At 52.1% G+C, this 19,445-nt stretch overlaps 2 protein-coding genes across 9 annotated transcripts in view; both read right to left on the bottom strand.

Moving 5' to 3' along the window:
* The window catches only part of KHDRBS1 (KH RNA binding domain containing, signal transduction associated 1), a 51,669-nt gene that overhangs the window by 15,849 nt on the left and 16,375 nt on the right, over positions 1-19,445 (bottom strand). For 2 of the 7 annotated variants that reach the window (XM_064634900.1, XM_064634906.1), the window contains one exon: positions 16,664-18,370. In XM_064634900.1, coding sequence (XP_064490970.1) covers positions 18,273-18,370 — 98 coding nt within the window. In that variant the 3' untranslated portion in view covers positions 16,664-18,272. Of the gene's footprint in view, positions 1-11,049; positions 15,190-16,663; positions 18,371-19,445 lie in introns of those variants that run through there. The other 5 variants (XM_064634902.1, XM_064634903.1, XM_064634904.1 and 2 more) reach the window with 5 other exon arrangements.
* Positions 1,803-18,194, bottom strand: TMEM39B (transmembrane protein 39B). 2 transcript variants are annotated; one of them, XM_064634897.1, is made up of 10 exons: positions 18,172-18,194; positions 15,134-15,189; positions 8,429-8,605; positions 5,626-5,845; positions 5,274-5,357; positions 4,506-4,660; positions 3,485-3,821; positions 2,877-3,064; positions 2,412-2,532; positions 1,803-2,194 (listed from the first exon to the last, which is right to left on the bottom strand). In XM_064634897.1, the coding sequence occupies exons 3-10, from the start codon at positions 8,554-8,556 to the stop codon at positions 1,958-1,960; spliced, it is 1,470 nt and encodes a 489-aa protein (XP_064490967.1). In that variant the 5' UTR covers positions 8,557-8,605; positions 15,134-15,189; positions 18,172-18,194; the 3' UTR covers positions 1,803-1,957. The 2 variants fall into 2 exon arrangements, with proteins under 2 accessions (XP_064490967.1, XP_064490968.1); XM_064634898.1 differs by lacking the exons at positions 15,134-15,189; positions 18,172-18,194 and adding an exon at positions 10,737-10,834.

Genomic DNA, 19,445 nt, shown 5'->3' with positions numbered 1-19,445 from the left:
ACCCCCAGGGTGCAGCCCATGGGCCAACACTGTTTGGGTTGTCCGGGACCCCCAGGGTCACCAGGGCAGCTGGGTCCCCAGTGGAGCCACGTCCATGGAGAGCCCGGCTGCTCCCAGGGGAATTCCCACCCGGGATCTCCCCTGGGGCCTCATCCCCTCCAGAGGCCCTGGGAAAGCCCCCGTTCAAGGGAAATGAGACGTGTCACTGCTCCCAGTGACAGCCTTTCCCAGCTGCAGGAAGAGCATTTCTGGGAAGCCAGTAAGCTCCCTGTCCAGCTTCTTCTTGCCCCCAGAATATCCGCAGCGCACTCAGGCTGGGAAAAAGGGAAGGGGAGAAGGAAATGGCTGCACGTCTCCATCCTGTGCCCACCCAAATCCATCTCCTTCATCCCTGGGGTCCTGGCCGGGCAGGGGGAGGAACAGGAGGTCCTGAGGGAGCTGCTCCCAGGGCTGTGTGCCGGGGGGGTGGGTCTGTGCCCCCCAATTCCCAGCCAAACCCCCCCATCCTGTGGCCGAGCGCCCCACGGCTGCGTGCTAACCCCAGGGTCCCTGCTCAATGGGAGGAAGGAAATCCTCATCCTCGGGAAAGGCTGGACACGGCCGTTTCCTCCCGCCGTGCTGGGGAGGGGGCCGGGGCACCGGCACACCCGCCCTTGGCGCCCCGACATCATCACCCCCCACCCCATCCCTATGGAAACCCCGTCCGGAGATTGGATTTGGTCCTGGTGGGGTCACACGGGAGCCAGGGACAGGTTGGGGGGGCCTCTCCGTGCCCTCCGACCCCAGGGGACCTTCCGGGGGGGTCGGGGGGCTCCTGCAGCCGCCCCAGGCAGCGAAGCCCCTCGGTGTCCGCGGGCGTGGGGGGATCCCGGATCCGTGCGGGTCCCGGTGTGGGCTGGGAGGGAGGGAGGGCACAGTCCCGGGGGGCTCGGTCGCATCCGGCTCCCCCCCCCCAGCCCTCGGTATTCCCGCGGCTCCTTCCTCTTCCTCGCCCTTCGCCCGCTGACGGCAGCGCTCACAAAGGGTGCCCTTTGCCCCGCCGTGTCCCCGCCGTGTCCCCGCCGCCCCTCGGGGCTCTGCCGGGCACCGAACCCGCCCCGCCGGTGCCCCGGGCGATGCTGCTGCCGCTCCCGGCCCTTGTCCTGCTCCCGATGCCGCTCCCGGTTCCCCGCGACCCGCTCCGGGGCTCGATCTCCGATTTCAGTCGCCAATAATCTCCCCCGGGGCGGCGGGGCTGGACCGGGAGCGGGACCGGGATTGAGACGGGGATCAGGACCGGGATCGGCACCGGGACCGGCACATGGATCAGGATCGGGGAGGATATTGGGATCGGGAGAGATATCGGGATCGGAAGCGGGACCGGGACCGAGGCTGGGAGCGGGATCGGGACTGAGATCGGCACCGGGATCAGGATCGGGATCGGGATCGGGATCAGGATCGGCACCGGGATCAGGATCGGGATCGGGATCAGGATCGGGAGCGCGCGCTCCGGGCGCCCCCTGGCGGCGGCGGGGCCCCGCCGGAACAAAGGCCGGACCCGGGACCCCCCCCGGGATCTCCCGGGACCCCCTCGGGACCCCCCCACGGGCAGGAGGGAGCCCGGGACCCCCCCCCCCATAGGGCCGGGACACCCGGGGAACGAGCTGCGCCCCTTCCTCCTCTCCCTCTCCCTCCCCGTCCTCCCGCTCCTCCTCCTCCCCCCCCCCGGCCCGGGGGTCCCACCCCGCCCCGCGCCCTTCTCGGAGGGGGGCGTGTGCCGCGTGGGAGGGATTATTTAACCGAACAACAAACGCACAAACAACTTGTTGGGAGTAAAAAAATATGTTTTTTTTTTTTCCTTTTAATTACATCAGTTATCAAAGAAAAAAAAAAAAAAGCAGTGGTAACAAAAATACAAAGCTCTGAGGGTTTCTTGTTTTGTTTGTTCTGTAACAAGCTCAGCATCAGTGCAATTGTTTTAATTTAACTTCTGCTCTGAGTCCCTGCTGGCAGCATATGAGTAGGCTTTGCCCAGCACCAGACGGTCACGCAGCAGCTTGAAGAAGGCGTAGTAATTGCTGAAGAGGATCAGAGCCAGGGAGATGGTCTGGTGCCACTTCTCCGAAGAAATCAGCGAGTAAAGCTGGTAGAAGATGACGGCCCCTTCCAGCAGGATCAGGATGTTGAGGATCCTCAGTGGTTTGCTGAAAAAGAACTGTGAGAAAGAACAGTGAGGCAACCGAGCGAGAGGCAGAACCTCTGGGGTGGGTTCTGGGTGGGATTCCTCTGGGATTATCCACAGGGATAAGTAACTTCCCACCCTGGGCACTTGGAAAGCCACCCTCTGGCAGCCCCAGGTGTCCAGGACACGAGGACCATGGCCCTGCCCGGGTGCTACCCCTCTGTTTCCCAGGAAGGAGACGTGACCTTACGTGGAACCTGAAGTGCGAGACGTCGGAGGGCACGGCCACGTTGTAGTGCCCCACGGCCTTGTACACGTTCTTGCTGTGCTTCACCAACACCCCCTGCGGCCACATGCACTCCTCAGTCCACCTGCAGGGAACAGGGAGCCCTCAGTGCTGCCTGCACGTGGGAACAGGGGCTGCTGCCTTCCCCCTGCCCACGGGGAGCACGGGCAGGTTGGCCCGTCCGGGTGTGTCACCACGGTGGTGACAACTGGCAGGTACCCGTGGCCAGGAGCAGCAGGAACCTTGCCAAAAATCAGCTCTGCTGGCTGAGCTTGGCAGTGGGCAGTGCACAGAGTGTCTGTGCTGTTGGAGGTGTCAGCCCACAACTCCGCTCTCAGTTTTCTCCCTCGTTTTTTATTTTAAGGCTGAGCTCCCTGTCCAGCCCTCTCAGGGAAAACCCAGCCCTAACCCCAGGAGAGAATTCCTTACTGATGCTGCAGCACGTTGGAGCAGAGGGCTGGATCCACCTTCTGCCAGCAGCCCAGGTGTGCTGCAGCCTTGTGGAGCAGGTCACAGTAGCGGGCAGGGAGCAGGTACTGCATCAGGATCACGGAGGTGCTGATGGAAACCAGCAGGAAGAGCTCACAGGACCAGCGTTTGTCGTAGTACTGAGTGTTCTGTGGGGGGACAGGAACGTGTGGCATGTTTGGGCATTGGTGTGACAACGTGTCTGCACAGCCCCACCTGCCAGAGCCATCAGAACACAAAGCACTCAGGCAGGTAGAAGGAGGCAGCTGCATGCAGCTGTTAATCCTGCTTGGAAAGAAGCAACCACATAGGATGGCTGATGCAGAACTGCTGTGCCAGCACCAAAAACAGGGGGATGGCTCCTGATGCTCCCCGTGCTCAGCTGACAGCGGGTGGGAGCACCAGGGGACAGACCTCCCTGGGGGATGAGTTACGAGGAGACATTTGTCTCATTCACAGATCAGGAATATAACATTAGTACCACACCTTAGGGATTCAACAACGTCCCCCTCCATGCTGCCACCACGGCCCAGTGCCCCACCTCCCAGCCAGCCCCAGCCCTCTCTCACCTTCACAAACCAGACGGGCACGAAGGCCACGTAGTAGGCACTGAGCATGGAGCTCACCAGCACCTCCTTCATGCGCCAGTTGAAGTCCATTTTGAGGTACTCCACCTCGTTGCGGATGAGGTCCGGGGAGAGGCAGCAGGCGTGGGTGGGCATGGCCTCCATGCCGTACATCTGCCGCGTGTGCTGCTTCCACGTCTCCTTGAGCACCGTCAGGTAGTCCCTGCCCCGGGCCCCCACCTCGCCCGTGTCCCTGGGGCCGATGTTGGCCACCTGGGCAAACAGCCCCGCCTTGCGCAGGTCACAGTTCAGCTGGAGGAAGGGAATGTACATCCCGAACCTGGAGCAGCACAGGGTGGAAGGGCTGTTAGTCCTGAGGGTTTGCTGCAGCACAGCCCCTTCCCAAAGCCAGGAGGAGGTTCCCTGTGGTTGCTCCACGCCTGGAAGTGTCCAAGGCCAGGCTGGAGCAACCTGGGCTGGTGGAAGGTGTCCCTGCCCGTGGCAGGGGGTGGAACAGGATGATCTTTAATGTCCCTTCCAACCCAAACCATTCCATCATTCTGTGATTCTAAATGGCCTCTAATACCTATAGAAACTCCTGAAAAGAGCTTCACCACTGATCTCAAGTCTCAGATCTTTATGGATGCTTCCTCCTTCATTTCTCAGGGAGAAAGGAGCTATTTTCCATACACGACTGGAAGCAAAACCAGCTCCCTTTTATCAGTTAACACGAAGCAGGGAAGCTGTTTGATTCCCTCCACCTGGAGCCAAAGGAAACTGAAGCCACGAATTTTTTGAACACTATGGGAAAAGCACACACTCCCTTCTCAGAGGACACGAGCAACCTAAGGATTGGTGCTCACATAAAGCTGAGACACAGGCAGATGTCAAAGACCTGCCCTGCCAGCACGGAATGTGACACAGCAAAAAGGTGACCAGGTAACTGAGCACTTAGTGAGGCTTCACCTCAACACCCCCTGCAGTGCCCATGAGGGATCCCCCTCCCTGACACAGGGGTACTCACGGGTAGCACAGGAACAGGAGGTTGAGGAAGGAGTAGGTTCTGAAGAGGTGGATGATGGATCGGCACAGGCTCCAGCCCGTGCCGGTGAGGACGGCAAACCGAGTGACCACCAGGAACACGGAGCGGGGCAGGGACACTTTGCCACTCTGGGAAGCCTGTGGGAGAGAGGAGAGAGCTGGGCACAGGGGAGGCTCATTCCCTCTTCCTGCAGGAAGCAAAACTCAATCTGTGAATCAAGTAAAGCACCAGGGAAAGGCTGAGTGATGCCAGGACAGGGAGGCCTTCTGTGGAATCTCCACTCTCCAAAACCTCTGGAATCTGGGCCTCATTCCTCAGGCTGGAGGGAGGAGAGCTCTGAGTTCCTTGTTAAACTCTGGCAGTTAAAGTGTGACCAGCCCACCCTCCTGGCCCTGCTCACCACAGGACATTTCCACGGTGAGCAGACACCCACTGACTTTCCCTGGGGAAAGGTGGAGTGATGGAGAGAACAGGAAAAGAGCCAAATAGGAGGAGGGAAGCAGAATCACTACAAGTCTAGTTGAGACAGTAATTCAGAGATAATCCCAGAAGGACAGAGTCAGGAGAGGTGGTTTGGGGCTCTCAGTTCTGTTCTCTGCTCTTCCCATTCCAAACCATGCCTGGGATTCTGACTTGGGCGTATCACAAAGCTCTTTAGGAAAAGACAGAGGAGTTTGGAACTGCAGAAGGGACACACAGCCTTGAAATTCCCCCCAAAGAACAGCTCTGAGATCTGCCTGGGGACTTTACCTCCTTCACAATAGCACTGATGAGCCGCCGGGCCAGGACGATGGTTGTCACCGTCAGCACGTTGAAGTCAATAAGGTGAAAGTTCTGTGGAGACAAAACCAAAATGATCCCGTTCCCATGAGGCAGCAGAAACCCACATTCAACAGAGAAACTCCCAAGTTATCCTCTTCTCTTTGGACTCTCTTCCAAGATTGGAGAGAGAATGACAAGCAGGCAGCCAGCGCCCAAAACTTGGCAAAGTAAAGAGCTGCAGAGTAACATGTAGTTTACATTAAATATAAATATATATATAATGTAATGTTTAACGACCCCAGAGACATCCTGGGAGTATCATCTGTCCTCTGGTGCTTACCAGTGATGTGTGGGAGGGAGGGTGGGAGGGTGGGTACCACCACACTGTCTTGTAGATGTTGATGTAGTGGACAAAGAGAGCGACGAGGTGACAGAAGAAGAGCTGGAGCTCGAACAGGACACTCCTCTCCACAGGCAGCTCTGGGATCTTACAGTGCCTCAGGGGGACCACTGTCTGTGCTGCCAAAGGGGGGCTGGAAAGGCCTGTACCTGAGCCACTCCTGCCAAGGGAAGCCAAGAGTCAGGAATGAAGAGGGCAGTGTCCTCCTGCCCGCCCACCCAGGCTGTACAAGGTCTAACACTGACTGAGAAACCCAAGCTAACCATCAGTGGCTGCCACAAAACAGAAGTGTCAGCACCCCAAAGATGTCCAGGATGACTCTGGCAGGCAGATGTGAGCAGGAATTTGTCCAGAGAAAGCAAAACTTGGAACCAGGCCAGCCTACAGCACCAGGTCACTTGATATTAAATCCCCTGTGTTGAGCCAGGTTCAAACCCAGGGCTGGGCTGTGCTACTCAAGGGACAACCAGTGACTCCCTTAATTAATTGGAACCTTTCAGACCTCAGGTTGCTATTTACATATCTAAGAGTGCTTGAACATGAAAGACAGAGCAATTACACACAAGCCCTTGTTCATTCTTCACCTTCTATTCACCTGAGGAGGAAAAACGAGTTTAGCCAGAGGTGTGTGTTCCTGTGTGAGCACGCACAGGATCCCAGACAGATCCTTTAATCGAGGGGAATTAAGATACAACAGATATATCTCTCCTGATTTGCAGTCTCTAAATAACAACAGGCGAAGGAATCTGGGTGTGGGTTTCAAAGAAACTGCAGAGCACAAACTCCCATTGAAAATCCCAAAATGAAACCACAGGTGTGGCTGCAGGAAGGCTGCTGATCCTGGGGGATGCAGCTGGATCAGTCCAGGGTTTAAAACAGCAGGGCTGACAGCCTAAAATGAGGGGGAAATCTTAGGAGATGTCTCTCTGAAATGACCAGATTCCCAAGGTGAAAGAGATTCAGCTCCTCAGGATTGATTAAACTGTGGAATCACAGAATGGCCGGGGTTGGAAAGGACCTTAAAACCCATCCAGTCCCACCCCCTGCCCTGGGAAGGGACACCTCCCACTAGAGCAGCCAAGCCACAGCTCCATAAGCAGGAGGTGCCTTATGAACCCTGCAAAGAAAATGTTAAATCTGTCTAAACACACTCCCTGCTGAGGGCCCTGGGCCAGGAAAATCACAGGGGTACAGTTATCCAGGCAAGTCATTGCAAGGCCACAGGCAGAGCAATCCAGGTTTGCTGGGAGAGCAAACACAGCTCCTTATCACAGGTGGGGAATGCACAAACCCACACCCCAGCTCATCCCCAAGGAATCTGGGCTTTTCAGGAGGGTATGGAGTGACAGGGCAAGGGGGAATGGCTTCCCACTGCCAGAGGGCAGGGTTAGATGGGACAGTGGGGAGAAATTCCCCCCTGGGAGGGTGGGGAGGGGCTGGAATGGATTTCCCAGAGAAACTGTGGCTGGCCCATCCCTGGGAGTGTCCAAGGCCAGGTTGGAGCAACCTGGGACAGGGGAAGGTGTCCCTGCCCATGGCAGGGGGTGGGACTGGATGGGCTTTAAGGCTGGAAAAGCTCTCTGAGATGGTTAAGTCCAATCTTGTGCCCCCAAGCCCATCAAACCCTCTCACAAAGCTCCACATCCACTCGTTTTAACACTCCCAGGGATGATTTGAACACCACAGGGATGGTTTGGACACTCCCAGGGATGGTTTGGACACTCCAGAGATGGACTGGACACCCCCAGGGATGGTTTGGACACTCCAGGGATGGACTGGACACCCCCAGGGATGGTTTGGACACTCCAGGGATGGACTGGACACCCCCAGGGATGGGGACTCCCCCACTTCCCTGGGCAGTCCCTTCCAAGGCCTGACCACCCTTCCTGTGAGGAATTCTTTCCTGTTACCCAACCTGACCCTCCCAGGCGACAGGACAAGGGATGAACGGCTTCAAACTGCAAGAAGGGAGATCAGGGTGGGACACTGGGAAGAAATTGCTCCCCGTGAGGGTGGGGAGGCCCCGGCACAGGTCACCCAGAGAAGGAGTGGGAACGGGATGAGCTTCAAGATAAAAATAGTGTGGCCAGCAGGAGCAGGGAAGTGATCCTTCCCCTGTACTCTGCGTTGGTGAGGCCACACCTTGAGTATTGTGTTCAGTTCTGGGCCCCTCAGTTCAGAAAGGATATTGAGGTGCTGGAGCGGGTCCAGAGAAGAGCAACAAGGCTGGTGAAGGGACTGGAGCATAAGTCCTATGGGGAGAGGCTGAGGGAGCTGGGGTTGTTTAGCCTGGAGAAGAGGAGGCTCAGAGGTGACCTCATCACCATCTATAACTACCTGAAGGGAAGTTCTAGCCAGGTGGGGGTTGGTCTCTTCTCTCAGGCACTCAGCAATAGGACAAGGGGGCACGGGCTTAAGCTCCGCCAGGGGAAATTTAAGTTGGATATCAGGAGAAAATTCTTTACAGAGAGAGTGATCAGGCATTGGAATGGGCTGCCCAGAGAGGTGGTGGATTCACCATCCCTGGAGATTTTTAAACGCAGATTGGACGTGGCACTGAGTGCCATGATCTAGTAAATGGACTGGATTTGGACCAAGGGTTGGACTCGATGATCTCAGAGGTCTTTTCCAACCCAATTGATTCTATGATTCTATGATTCTATCCCTCCCAGTGCAACCCATGGCAGGGCAGAGGTGGCTGCAGAGGGGAGCAGAGCCTGGCCGTGGCTCTGGGTGCCCGTACCTGGTCCGGGAGCGCACGCCCGTGACGGAGGAGCCCGAGGAGTGCGCGGAGCCGCCGGCAGCTCCGGGCTCGCACAGCGGGTTCCGGCAGTAGGAGGTTCTGTTGGGACCCCGCCGGCCCCCGGCCATTCCCGAGCCGTGGGAGCTGCTCACTGCGGGATCGCTCCAGGCCCCACCACTGCAAGCAGAGATGGAGCGTTGATTAGGGACGGTTGATCATTCCAGGCTCATCCGTCACCACCACTGCCATGGCAGGATAACCCGATTCCCAACCCTGTTCCTTGCCTCCTGCATTTCCCCAGGCTGTGGATGAGGGCTTGTTGAGGTGCTGGGAATTCATGGAGAGTCCGTGTGTGGAGGCTTCCACGGAGCTCTTCCTGCCTCTCTCCCAACCCAAGTTTACAAGGAATTTAATCAGCATCCCTGTGGTGTTATCCCTGTGCCACAGGCAGGGCAGAGACTCAAGAATTCCCCAAAAGGAATTCAGGGGGTTAGGGATATCAGAGGCACCCAGAGATGCTCAGGAATTCCCCTGAAGGATCCAGGGAATTAGGGATATCAGAGGCACCCAGAGATGCTCAAGAATTCCCCAAAAGGAATTCAGGGATTTAGGGATATCAGAGGCACCCAGAGATGCTCAGGAATTCCCCTGAAGGATCCAGGGAATTAGGGATATCAGAGGCACCCAGAGATGCTCAGGAATTCCCCTGAAGGATCCAGGGAATCAGGGATATTAGAGATACCTAGAGATGCTCAAGAATTCCCCCAAAGGACCCAGGGAATTAGGAATATCAGAGGCACCCAGAGATGCTCAGGAATTCCCTCAAAGGATCCAGGGAATTAGGGATATCAGAGGCACCCAGAGATGCTCAGGAATTCCCCTGAAGGACCCAGGAAATTAGGGATATCAGAGGCACCCAGAGATGCTCAAGAATTCCCCCAAAGGATCCTGGGGATTAAGGATATTACCTGGGTCCTCTTTGCCCAATTTTGTGCTGAAATTGAAGATTACAACTTTTTCTTTTTTTTTTTCCCAAGGAATTACAGACTGGCTTTTTCCTTTTTGGCTCCTTAGAACTGGGAAAAAGAACCCATTTTTAGGGCATTTGTTGTTTTATGTTTGCATGGCACTGAGGCCAATGGGGTAACAGCCCAAATTTAGCTTTTCCAGGGATGTTTGGCACAGTGTAAACCATAACACTAATCCCAAGGTTTTTAAACCTTCCCTGGATCCTGCTTAAACCTCAGGAGACCCTACACAACTTCAGAGAAAGGAGAAGGTGATAAAACCCCCATTTACAAGTGAAATCTGAGCTGTGAGGAAACTCAGGTCACACCAGTTACTGAACATTCCTTTTCCTGGTAGTGGATAATTTCCAGTTTGCACCACTTGGAGTAAAAAATACTTGCTGAGGGTTTAGAGACTGTTCTTAAAAAAGTTTTAAAGCTGGAGCTGAGCTCAGGAATCCTAGTGCTGGACAGTGTGGGACACCTGGGAAGCGTCGGGATGCAGTTTTTGGGGGGTGCAGGAGCTCTGGGAGCTCCCTGGAAGTTCTGAGGGAGCAGTGGAGGCTGTGAGGGCACAGACAGGGGGGGTTCGGGGTCTGCAGGAGGGCAGGAAGGAGCCACAGAGGCTCCAGGGGAAAAATGTGGGGTCACAAGGAGGGCTAAAGAAGAGCAGTGGGGGCCAAGGGGGGCCTGGGGGAGCAATAGGGGCTGAAGAGGAAATGTGGGGGCACAAGTGGGGGTTGCAGAAGAGCTGAGGGGGCCACTGGGGGCTCGGGGGGGGCAATAGGGGCTATCAGGGGGAAATCTGGGGGTGCAAGTGGGGACTGCAAGAGAACAGTGGCCAACACAAGGGGTCTGGGGGAGCGTAAGAGGGAAATGTGGGGGTACAAGTGGGGTCTAAAGAAGAGCTGAGGGGGCCAAGGGGGCTCTGGGAAAGCAACAGGAGAAGTCAGGGGTGATGGGAGCTCTGAGCGCCCGGGAGGTCCGGCTGGGGCAGCACCGCGACCCTCCAGGGAGCCCGGGGGTGGCCCTGCAGCCTCTACTGGGGCACACAGGACCTGCATTAAGGACTCCGGAGGGAGGTGAGGGGTCCATGAGCACGCCCCGAGGCTGCTGCGGGGCTCTGGAGGGGCTCCGGGCGAGGCCGCGCCCCCCCTGAGCGCGGCGCGGTCGGGGCGGGGCGAGCCGCGGGGCTGCGCCGCGCCCCGCCCGGCGCACGGGCCGTCCCCGCGGCTGCCGGCGGGGCTCCCCCCGCCCGCTCCCGGCCCGGTCCCGGGGCCCCCTCCCCGGTCCCCCCTCACCCATCGCCGCCGCCGCTCCGCCTGTGCCGGCCACAATATGGCGGGCGGGCCGCGACGGCGGCCGGCGCGGGACAAGCTTCGGCGGGGCGCGAACGCCACTGGCCACGCCCCCGACCCGCTTGGACACGCCCACCGAGTACTTGGATACGCCCCCATTCCGTTCGGTCACGCCCAAAGCCACGCCCCCTCCAGGCCGAGGGCGCCGCAGGGTCCCAGCGCCCACCCGTGTGTTCCCCCCCCCTCCCATAGGGGACAGACCCCCCCCAAACACACCCCGTCGAAACCAGTGAAACAACCGCTGAAAGCCAAAAAATATTCATCGTCAGGACTTTATTACACGGAATGAGGGATCACTTCCAACACAAGAGTTGTAGGATCGTGGAATAGCTGGAGCAGAAACCCCAGTGCTCCTCGGTGGAGGAGCTTGCCAGGCTGCCATCCAACTTATTGGTGCAGGAGCTCACCAGGCTCCCATCCAAGCTATTTTTGTGCTGTGATTCACCTTGATCACTTTTCAGCATCTTTATCACCCGCTCGCAGCGTTTTTTTCCTCAATGATCTCCTCCACTTGTGGGCGTTGGTGCTTCGGCACAGATGGAGCGTTTTACAACACTGAGAACCAGCTGGAGGCAAAAATCTCTGAAATTAATGGACTTCCACAGGCCCAGGGTTTAGTTCTTTACTGGCTTTGGAAGGGGATGCCCAGGGAGGTGGTGGAGTTCCCATCCCTGGAGGTGTCCAAGGAATGACTGGACGTGGCACTCAGTGCTCTGGGCTGGGTGACGAGGTGGTCACAGGTTGGACTCGATGGTCTTGGAGGTCCTTCCCAACCTAAATGTGCAAAGCCATCAAAACCTAGGAGTATCCAGACATCTGTGGTTTAACAGAGCCTTCCAGGAACAACTATAAAGGTAACAGGACGTACCAACATCAGGTTAAAAACATTTTCAGGTTAAAATATATCAGGTTTGCTACTACAACACGACGTATTGAAGCTTTTTGGTCATACCTAGTTCCAAATTCAGTGGTAAAAGTAACAGCTTCAGCAGAAAACACTTTATATTTCAGTGTTCCAACACACAGCTGCTGCTCTCGTGGGATCCAAGGGAGGCTCCAGTGTTCTCCAACACTCCCCAAGATCTGGCAGGTTCCTATTTCCCAGGGAAGTGTCTTAACTGTGCTCCTTGATCAGCTCTGAAAGCAGCTCCCCGGAGACTCATCCCTCCTTGCAAAAGGAGCAAAAGGAGCGTGGAAACAAACATTCCCATTAAAACATATGGCAGCAGTGGAAGGCTCAGCTGAGCAGCAACAGCAAAGGTTTGTGTTCTGTGCTCACAGAACGGAGCTTCCCAGGGAGAAAATGAGGAATAACATCTCCACTGGGATGGGAGTCCCTGGATAACCTGCAGGAATTCCTCCCCCTCACAGCTGATGAACGGGACACGTGTCCAATGTCTCATCCAGCATGTCACAGGTTTATCAATTAAGGAAGAATTTCCCTAAGCCCCGTTTTCCTCCCCAAAAGCTCCGGATGTGCTCGTTCCCAGGGAAGCCTGTTCTCCTCTGCAGCTCCCAGCAGACACATCCCAGCTGGTCCCTCCTCCTCTGGGGCCGCTCAGAGGGTCCATCCAAGCTGCAGGAATCACCCTCAGCCCAAGTGTTCTCCAGGAGAGCAGCAGGATGGGTTAAGGAAGGGAAAATGCACACTTGAACTGTTTTTCTTGGCTCTGCTCGCGACAGATGCTCTCATACAAATTTAAAAGCTCGTCCTGTACGAAAAGAATCATCTGCTCCAAGTGCTGGACAGGGAATCCAGCTGTGCTCGTAAACCCAGCTCATCCAAGATGGGATTTTGGAGGGACATATCGAGGTAAAGGCTTAAACCACTGTGCTTTCAGAGAGGCTGAGTTAGACACAAAATACCACAGAGGGTGTGGAATTCCCATCTTGGAGGTGTCCAAGGCCAAGTTGGACAGGGGTTGGAGCAATCTGGTCCAGTGGGAGGTGTCCCTGCCCATGGCAGAGGCTGGAACTGGATGGGCTTTAAGGTCCCTTCCCACCCAAACCATTCCATGAATCTATATTTCCATATAACAGAGCTCAAAGCCATTTGTTTTATTTAACAACCCAAACAGCAACTTGAAACCAGGGCTGAGGAACGGGCAGGGGATGAGAGTCTCCTTCCAGGGAAAGCTGCTGGGGGTTTTTCTGGAATTCCAGCTTGGTTTCACTTTCCTGTGGCTGTCCAGGATCCCACAAAGCACTCAACCTCCCTGAGGGGGTAAAACCCGGGTCTGTGCCTGCTCCAGGCACAGCCAGGCTGAGTAGTTATACCCAAGAGGCTGGAGAAGCTGTGACCACGCAGGGAAAGGGGCAGGGAAGGTGGGAATGCTGCGTGTTCTGCAGCAGGAGGATGTTCCTGGAGCCAAAATCTCTTAACAAGAACGGTTTTTGTTGGGAAAAGCTTCCCCAGAGGAGAGGTCCCAGCTGCTGCACATCCCCCTGCACAGAGCCAGGCACGACAGGGCCTTCACCTGCTTTATGGCCTTCACCAAAACCCTACAAATAATAAGGTGAGGATTAGTCCTTTGGGAAAATTGGGAGATGAGAGATCCCTGGCACTTGTGAGGTCACAGCCAGCTAATTCCACCTCCAACACCCACCTGCCAGTAGGAAAGGGAAGGTTATTCAGGTTATTTAGGTGACTCAGACTCAAAGGAATCTCTATCCCTCACAAATTCCTGCATCACCCCCGGAATGTCTGGCTAATTAGAGCATCTTTGAGAGACACATCCTATGCTGAGGGTTATTTTGGGATCTCCAATTAGCTCTTGCAGACTCCAGGCTAAAATCTGACTGGAGCAGTGCTGTGAGAGGGAGGGAACGTCTGATCCAGGGCATGTTTGCAAAATACTTGTAGCATATACATCTATTTCAATATATTAGTATTTACAGTCTGCCACAACATTTAAGTCTTCCCCATAAACATGCAACAAAGGCAAGGCACGAGCTGGATCCCTCCAGAGGCAGCGTCACAAGATCCCCTTCTACAGGTAAAAAAAAAAAAAACCCTGCATCATAATAGATGATCTCTATCAAATCTTTTCCACTTGATACAAAAGCTGTGCCTATTAAGAAAGAAACGGGGAAGATTGGTACATGGCCAGAGAAACTGATGTTCCAATTACATTGTAAATGAAGATGAATTTGATAACCAGGCCACAAATCCAGACACGTTATCGTTCCCCCTGGCAGGATCCAATTTTCAAGTGGAAGAATTCAGGGTAATCTCCCTGTTGCAGCATTTCCACACATTACCTCTTCCTTGTCCCTAATGCTCCTCAGATAAGAGAAGCTCGTTTGGGAGCTTTACAATTCCATGTAAAATTAGACTCGTGTCCTTTTATGTCCTGTGCCCAGGTTGCCTTTTGAAGCCGTTGGGCTTGTTCAGCACTGCAAGGGTTTATTTCTTTGTTCTTTTATTTATGGAGATCAGACTTTCAGCGGTCTCAGGGTTTGAGAGGAAGCATTTAGCTGTTCCCAAAAGCCTTGGGATGCTGCCCTGGGGGAGAAATGTGTCCTTGCTGCCTAAGCAGGTCACTCCACTGATGTGTGATCACCTCCCACTCGTTTGCAACCACTTGCATCCATTTATAAAAGCAATTTATTAGAGAAGCATGGCCTGTTCCCCATCCCTAGAATGTTCCAGGCCAGGTTGGACGGGGCTTGGAGCAACCTGGTCTATTGGAAGATGTCCTTTCCCATGGCAGGGGGTGGAATGAGATGGGCTTTAAGGTCCCTTCCTACCAAAACCATTCTGGGATTCTAAGAGATGTGTCCCAGGATCCCTGATGGAGATCTCTGGCTATGCCAGCGGACAGAAATCCTTAAAAACTGACCAGCCAGCAGCCAGATCCCCTTTGATCCCACTGATGGGGGCCAGAAGGTGTAGAACTAGCAAGGTCTGGCTGGGTTTAAAATCTGCAGCCTGTAATTTTAATGCCTTATGGACTCCCACAGGAATTCCCACCGAGCCATTCCTTCAGCTGCTCTGCTCCTGCAGCATCGGGTGACAAATCCCAGATGATCTTTAAGGCCCCTTCCAACCCAAACCAGCCTGTGATTCCATGAAACCCAACACCACCAGGAAGCAGCAGCTCCAAGAGATGGACCTCATCACATTTTCCCCCCTCCCTAAATCCACTGAAAACCTCTTTCCCTCCGGCTCCCCGGCTGGTACAATTCTGGAGCCTCCTCCACACCGTGACCTCTGCGAGAGCATCGGGGCAGGGAGAGCCAGCCAGCTTTCCCTTTTTTATTTGTGGGGATGTGGTTTTAACAGCTCAGATGGTGCCACCCCCACCCTGTAAAAACACAACACACACACACAGACTCACCCCCGTGGGCGCTGCCCCTGCTCCTCCTCACCCCCGGCGCCGAGAACCCTCCGCTCCTGCAAATCAAAGACAGTTTTCGTGAGGCCCCTCAATGGAAGCACAAATCCCACCCTCCCTCCCTCAAAAAAAAAGAACAAAAAAAAAAAAAAAAAGAAGAAAGGGAAAAAGAAAAAAAAGATTCCCACATGCAATTATTACACATGAAGGAAAACATGCAACTTCAGCTGAGCTGTGGACGTTTCACAGGGAAACAGCAATACTGGGGCGGGGGGGGGAGGGAGGCTAAAAAGTTTACATTTTTAAACAACTGAGCGGAATTTGGGGGTTTGTTGTTGGTTTTTTTTTTTGGCAGTAGCAGGAACTAACTAGGTTCGTTTTCGTTTTACATCCTTGGGTATTTAAATATTCCTCTTTGCCCACATTCCGCCGGAGTGCATTTATTTTTTACCTCCGAGGGCACGTTTATTAAAGTTATATCTCTAATTTATGCAGAGAAAAAAAAAAAAAGTGGGTTGTTTTAAAACGTTTTTATTTTAAACATTTTTTTCTTTTTTTTTTTTTTGCGAGTTGCCTTTTTTTTTTTTTTTAATTACATTAAAATTAAAACATCTCAAGGCTTGGCTGGATAAAAAAAGTTTACGTCACGGGTTTATGGAAAAGAGAAATGTGCTGTTAAAATCAGACATTTAGGTTACCTTTTGGGCGATGCATGTTAGCTTTACACATCCTGATTGATTCTCCTGCGATAATTTTCCTTTAAAAGGGGGGTAATGGGCAGATCTTTTCATCAAGCAACCACATTATGCCCTGAAAGCTGACTCCAAACCAGTGTTGAAAATTCGGTTATTTGCACTTTAATAACAATCTACAAATACAAGTTTGTGGTTTTTTGTTGTGGTTTTTTTTTTTTTCTTTTTTTTTTTTTAAAGTATTCCCCTCGTTCATGCGCTGCCACAGTTTTGCTCCCTAATATTCTTATTTTTCACCCCCGAGCAGTTTAATTCTCTCCCCTTAAAGAGTTCCAAATTTGTCTGGGAGATGGGAAACACAATCCATTTTTTTTCATGTCTCTTTAAGAAGCATTTAGTTTTAAATATATATATATCTATATTATATATCTCTGTACATCCACACCCTCTCAGAAGGATTTAAGGAGCAGCTGCAGCACCATTCTCCAACAAAAATACATTTTTTAAGTGGTTTTTCCAAGTAAAAGCTACCCTGAAGTAGGAAGGGCATCATCTTAGCCAAGGGGGGGGGGGTTTACAGAAAGCAACTTCCTTCTCCTCCTGGTGGCAGCTAAGCCTTGGAATTTTCAGCATTCCTTTTGTCATGCTACTTAAACCAGGGGTTTCAGGCTCCAGCTGGAGTCTGCAGCCCGGAATATTCTCCGAGGCCATTTGAAATCCGAATCAGTAACTCAGCAAAGAACCATAAAACACTTTCCAAGTCAGATTTCTGCCCCAGTCCAGGCTCAAACCGCTTTTAACAACTTCCAGGGGGTGAAAAACAAATTTTTCTTTTTCATACATATATAATTTTTTTTTTTTTTTAAATTTAAGCTCATTCAACGAGCTCGGTAAATTTGTTTTGTTTTGTTTTTTTTTTTGGTGAGAATTACAAAAAAAACCACCATTTTTTTTTTTTTTAGAATGTCTCCATCGTTTTAAAAAGACAATTATAGCTTTAGCATTAATTTAAATTTATTTAAAAACAAACAGAACGGAAATAAAAATAAAAAAATCGCTACTTTTTATCGCTCAACCAAAACAAATGACAATTCATCACATTTACTTTGATTAAAAAAGGACTAAACTTTATTGACAAATTGCGACAGACATTTTGACACGTTTTTAGCTACCTAGTTAGGCAGACTTACACATGTAGCATTTTCTCTTCCAGAACAGAGTGGGAGGACAGTGTACAAATCCAATTAGGACTTTATCTTATGTACAAAGTGAAATTTTTGATCATTTTGTTGTTTTGTTTTTTTTTTCCCAGCTGCAGTGTCCCTTTTTATGCAAAGCTCGTGCTGAGATACACTTGAACAAGTCGATGGGACTGCTAATATTGACATTTTTTTCTTTTTTCTTTGTGTGTTTTCTTTTTTTTTTTTTTTAAACTTGCACTGGATTATCTGCCCCAAGCACTATAAAAAAATGAGAATTTTACAGAGTTCAGACCTACCCATGGAATATTCTGCTTTCTACTATCAAACACTGGGCAATTAGAGCCATGCTTTGTTTTTTTTCCCTTAAAATTGTTCATCTAGAACCAAACTAAGAACCCCTTTACACTGGAAATATCTGCTTCCCAAGCATATCTCAACACTGCACGGGGGGCTAGATTTCAAAATCCACATAAGAAAAGTCAATTTTACAAACCTAATTTTTCTTTTAGGTCAATTCTCTTTAAAAAAAAAAAAGCTATTTAATTTGTTGGAGGATCCTTCGTATTAAAATTTAAACTTCAAGATTCACCAGCAATCTCCTTATAAAGAAGTTTTGGCATCTGAAGTTACTTTTTTCCTTTTTTTTTTTTTTTTTTTTAGAAATGGTGGCAGCTACTACAGTTACATTATGATTTTAATGCTTAAAAATAGCCCTGAATTTTGAAATGTAGCCTACTTTGGGATTCTGCAACTACAACCTTTATGGGTTCCTTTAAAACAAACTTTAAAAAGTTTTAAACAAAAACCTTAATTTCATAGCTGCTAAGCAAAGCATGTCACTTTGGAAAACTAACACTTTTAAACTGTGGTTTTGTAGGTTTTTTTTTTTGTTGTTGTTTGTTTTTTTTTTTTCCTTAAAAAAAAAAAAGAAAGGTACAGTTGCGTTTATCTAAACGACAAAGAAAGAAAAAGCCACCTACACACTGAAAAAAAAAATAAAAATAAAAATTAAAAGTCGCTTCCTCTAGAAAAAAAAAAAAATCTATTTAACTCATCTTTTAAAAGTACTACGTACAGAAGCCGAAATGCAGGGTGAGGATGGAGTGGGAGAAAAAGGGGCCACGAAGAAAAACAGTTAGACAATTACTTGTCTGGTGTGGGCAAAGCAACGGGAATCCTGGGAGATACAAGAATCAGTAACAACTGTTTTGCTCAAAAGTGGGATTTCTCCCTCATGTTTTGTGTTTTTCAGTAGCGTCCGTAGGGGTGGTCTCGGTAGGCCCCCTTCACTGGCCTGGCCGGCGGGGCCTTCAGGGAGGGCCGGCTCCCATTCCAGTCATCTTGCCCTGTGGAGAAGACAAGGATACGTCAGGGATGTGGTGGTGGTGGCTTCACCCCAGCACCCGACTGGAAAACACCCCCTGGTCCAACAAAAGATTGGATTTACAGGATGATTTAGGCTGGAAAACCCCTTTAAGGCTGAGCCCAATTAACCCACCGCTAAACCTTCCAGCGCTGTGGGAAGGAGTAGGTGACACAGGGACGTGTCCAGGTGGGGCTGGGATGTCTCCAGACACTCCAAGCCCTCCCTGGGCAGCTGTTCCAGGCTCTGCCACCTCCATGGAAAGGAATGAGTTCTGCCTCAGGCTGAGGTGGAATTTGGCTGGGTTTTAGTTTATGGTCATTGCTCCTTGTCCTGTCACTGGGCACCACTGAACAGTCTGGGACCATCCTCTGACACCCCTTGGAGATATTTGTATGGATTGGTGAGACATTTACATGGATTGATGAGATATTTGTGTGGATTGAGGAGATATTTGTAGGGATTCATGAGATCCCCTCTCAGCCTTGCCCTCTCCAGACTAACCAGGCCCAGCTCCTACAGTTTCTCCTCATAAGGATCCCCAAAATCTCCTGCAGCTCCAACCTGGACAAACCCGGTGCCTTTCAGGAGTAATTAATTCCAGCAGGGCCAAAGCCAACCCCCAGGGCAGTGTGGCACCAGCTGTGCCAGAGGTTCTGCCAGCATCCCTAATCCCAGGGTCTCACCATCAGGGACAGCTGCAGGAAGTGCTTCCCTCCTTCCCAGACACCAGGCAAAGCAGATCCTGGGCAGGTGAAAGGTGTCCCTGCCCGTGGTGGGGGTTGGAACGAGATGATCTTTAAGGTCCCTCACGTCCCAAACCATCCCAGGATTCCATGAACCACCACTGAAGCAAATGGAGTTCACATCCCTGTTGTCCCTGAGACAGCTCCAGCCCCAAATATCCCAGCTCAGCTCTCATTAAGGCTTGTGCCTGCAACATCCACCCTCGTGTTCCTGCCAGTCTCTCCAGGGTCACCACTTTATGAAATCAGGAGTCCCACGACAGCCGAGCCTGTTCCTACCACCACGGAGCACATTCCCCTTTTCTCCAAACT

This window comes from Pseudopipra pipra, chromosome 24 (assembly GCF_036250125.1).
Source record: "Pseudopipra pipra isolate bDixPip1 chromosome 24, bDixPip1.hap1, whole genome shotgun sequence".
In the NCBI taxonomy this organism is placed as follows: Eukaryota; Metazoa; Chordata; class Aves; order Passeriformes; family Pipridae; genus Pseudopipra; species Pseudopipra pipra.
The sequence above is the reverse complement of the archived record's forward strand: the minus strand, read 5'-3'. Positions and strand labels throughout refer to the sequence as shown.

Coding starts and splice junctions, on each gene's coding strand:
- TMEM39B (XM_064634897.1), bottom strand. CDS start 8,556: ATGGCCGGGGGCCGGCGGGGTCCCAACAGAACCTCCTACTGCCGGAAC. Junction 5,358..5,625: donor CTCCCTCCCACACATCACTG/GTAAGCACCAGA, acceptor TTGTCTCCACAG/AACTTTCACCTTATTGACTT. Junction 4,661..5,273: donor TCAGTGCTATTGTGAAGGAG/GTAAAGTCCCCA, acceptor TCTCTCCCACAG/GCTTCCCAGAGTGGCAAAGT.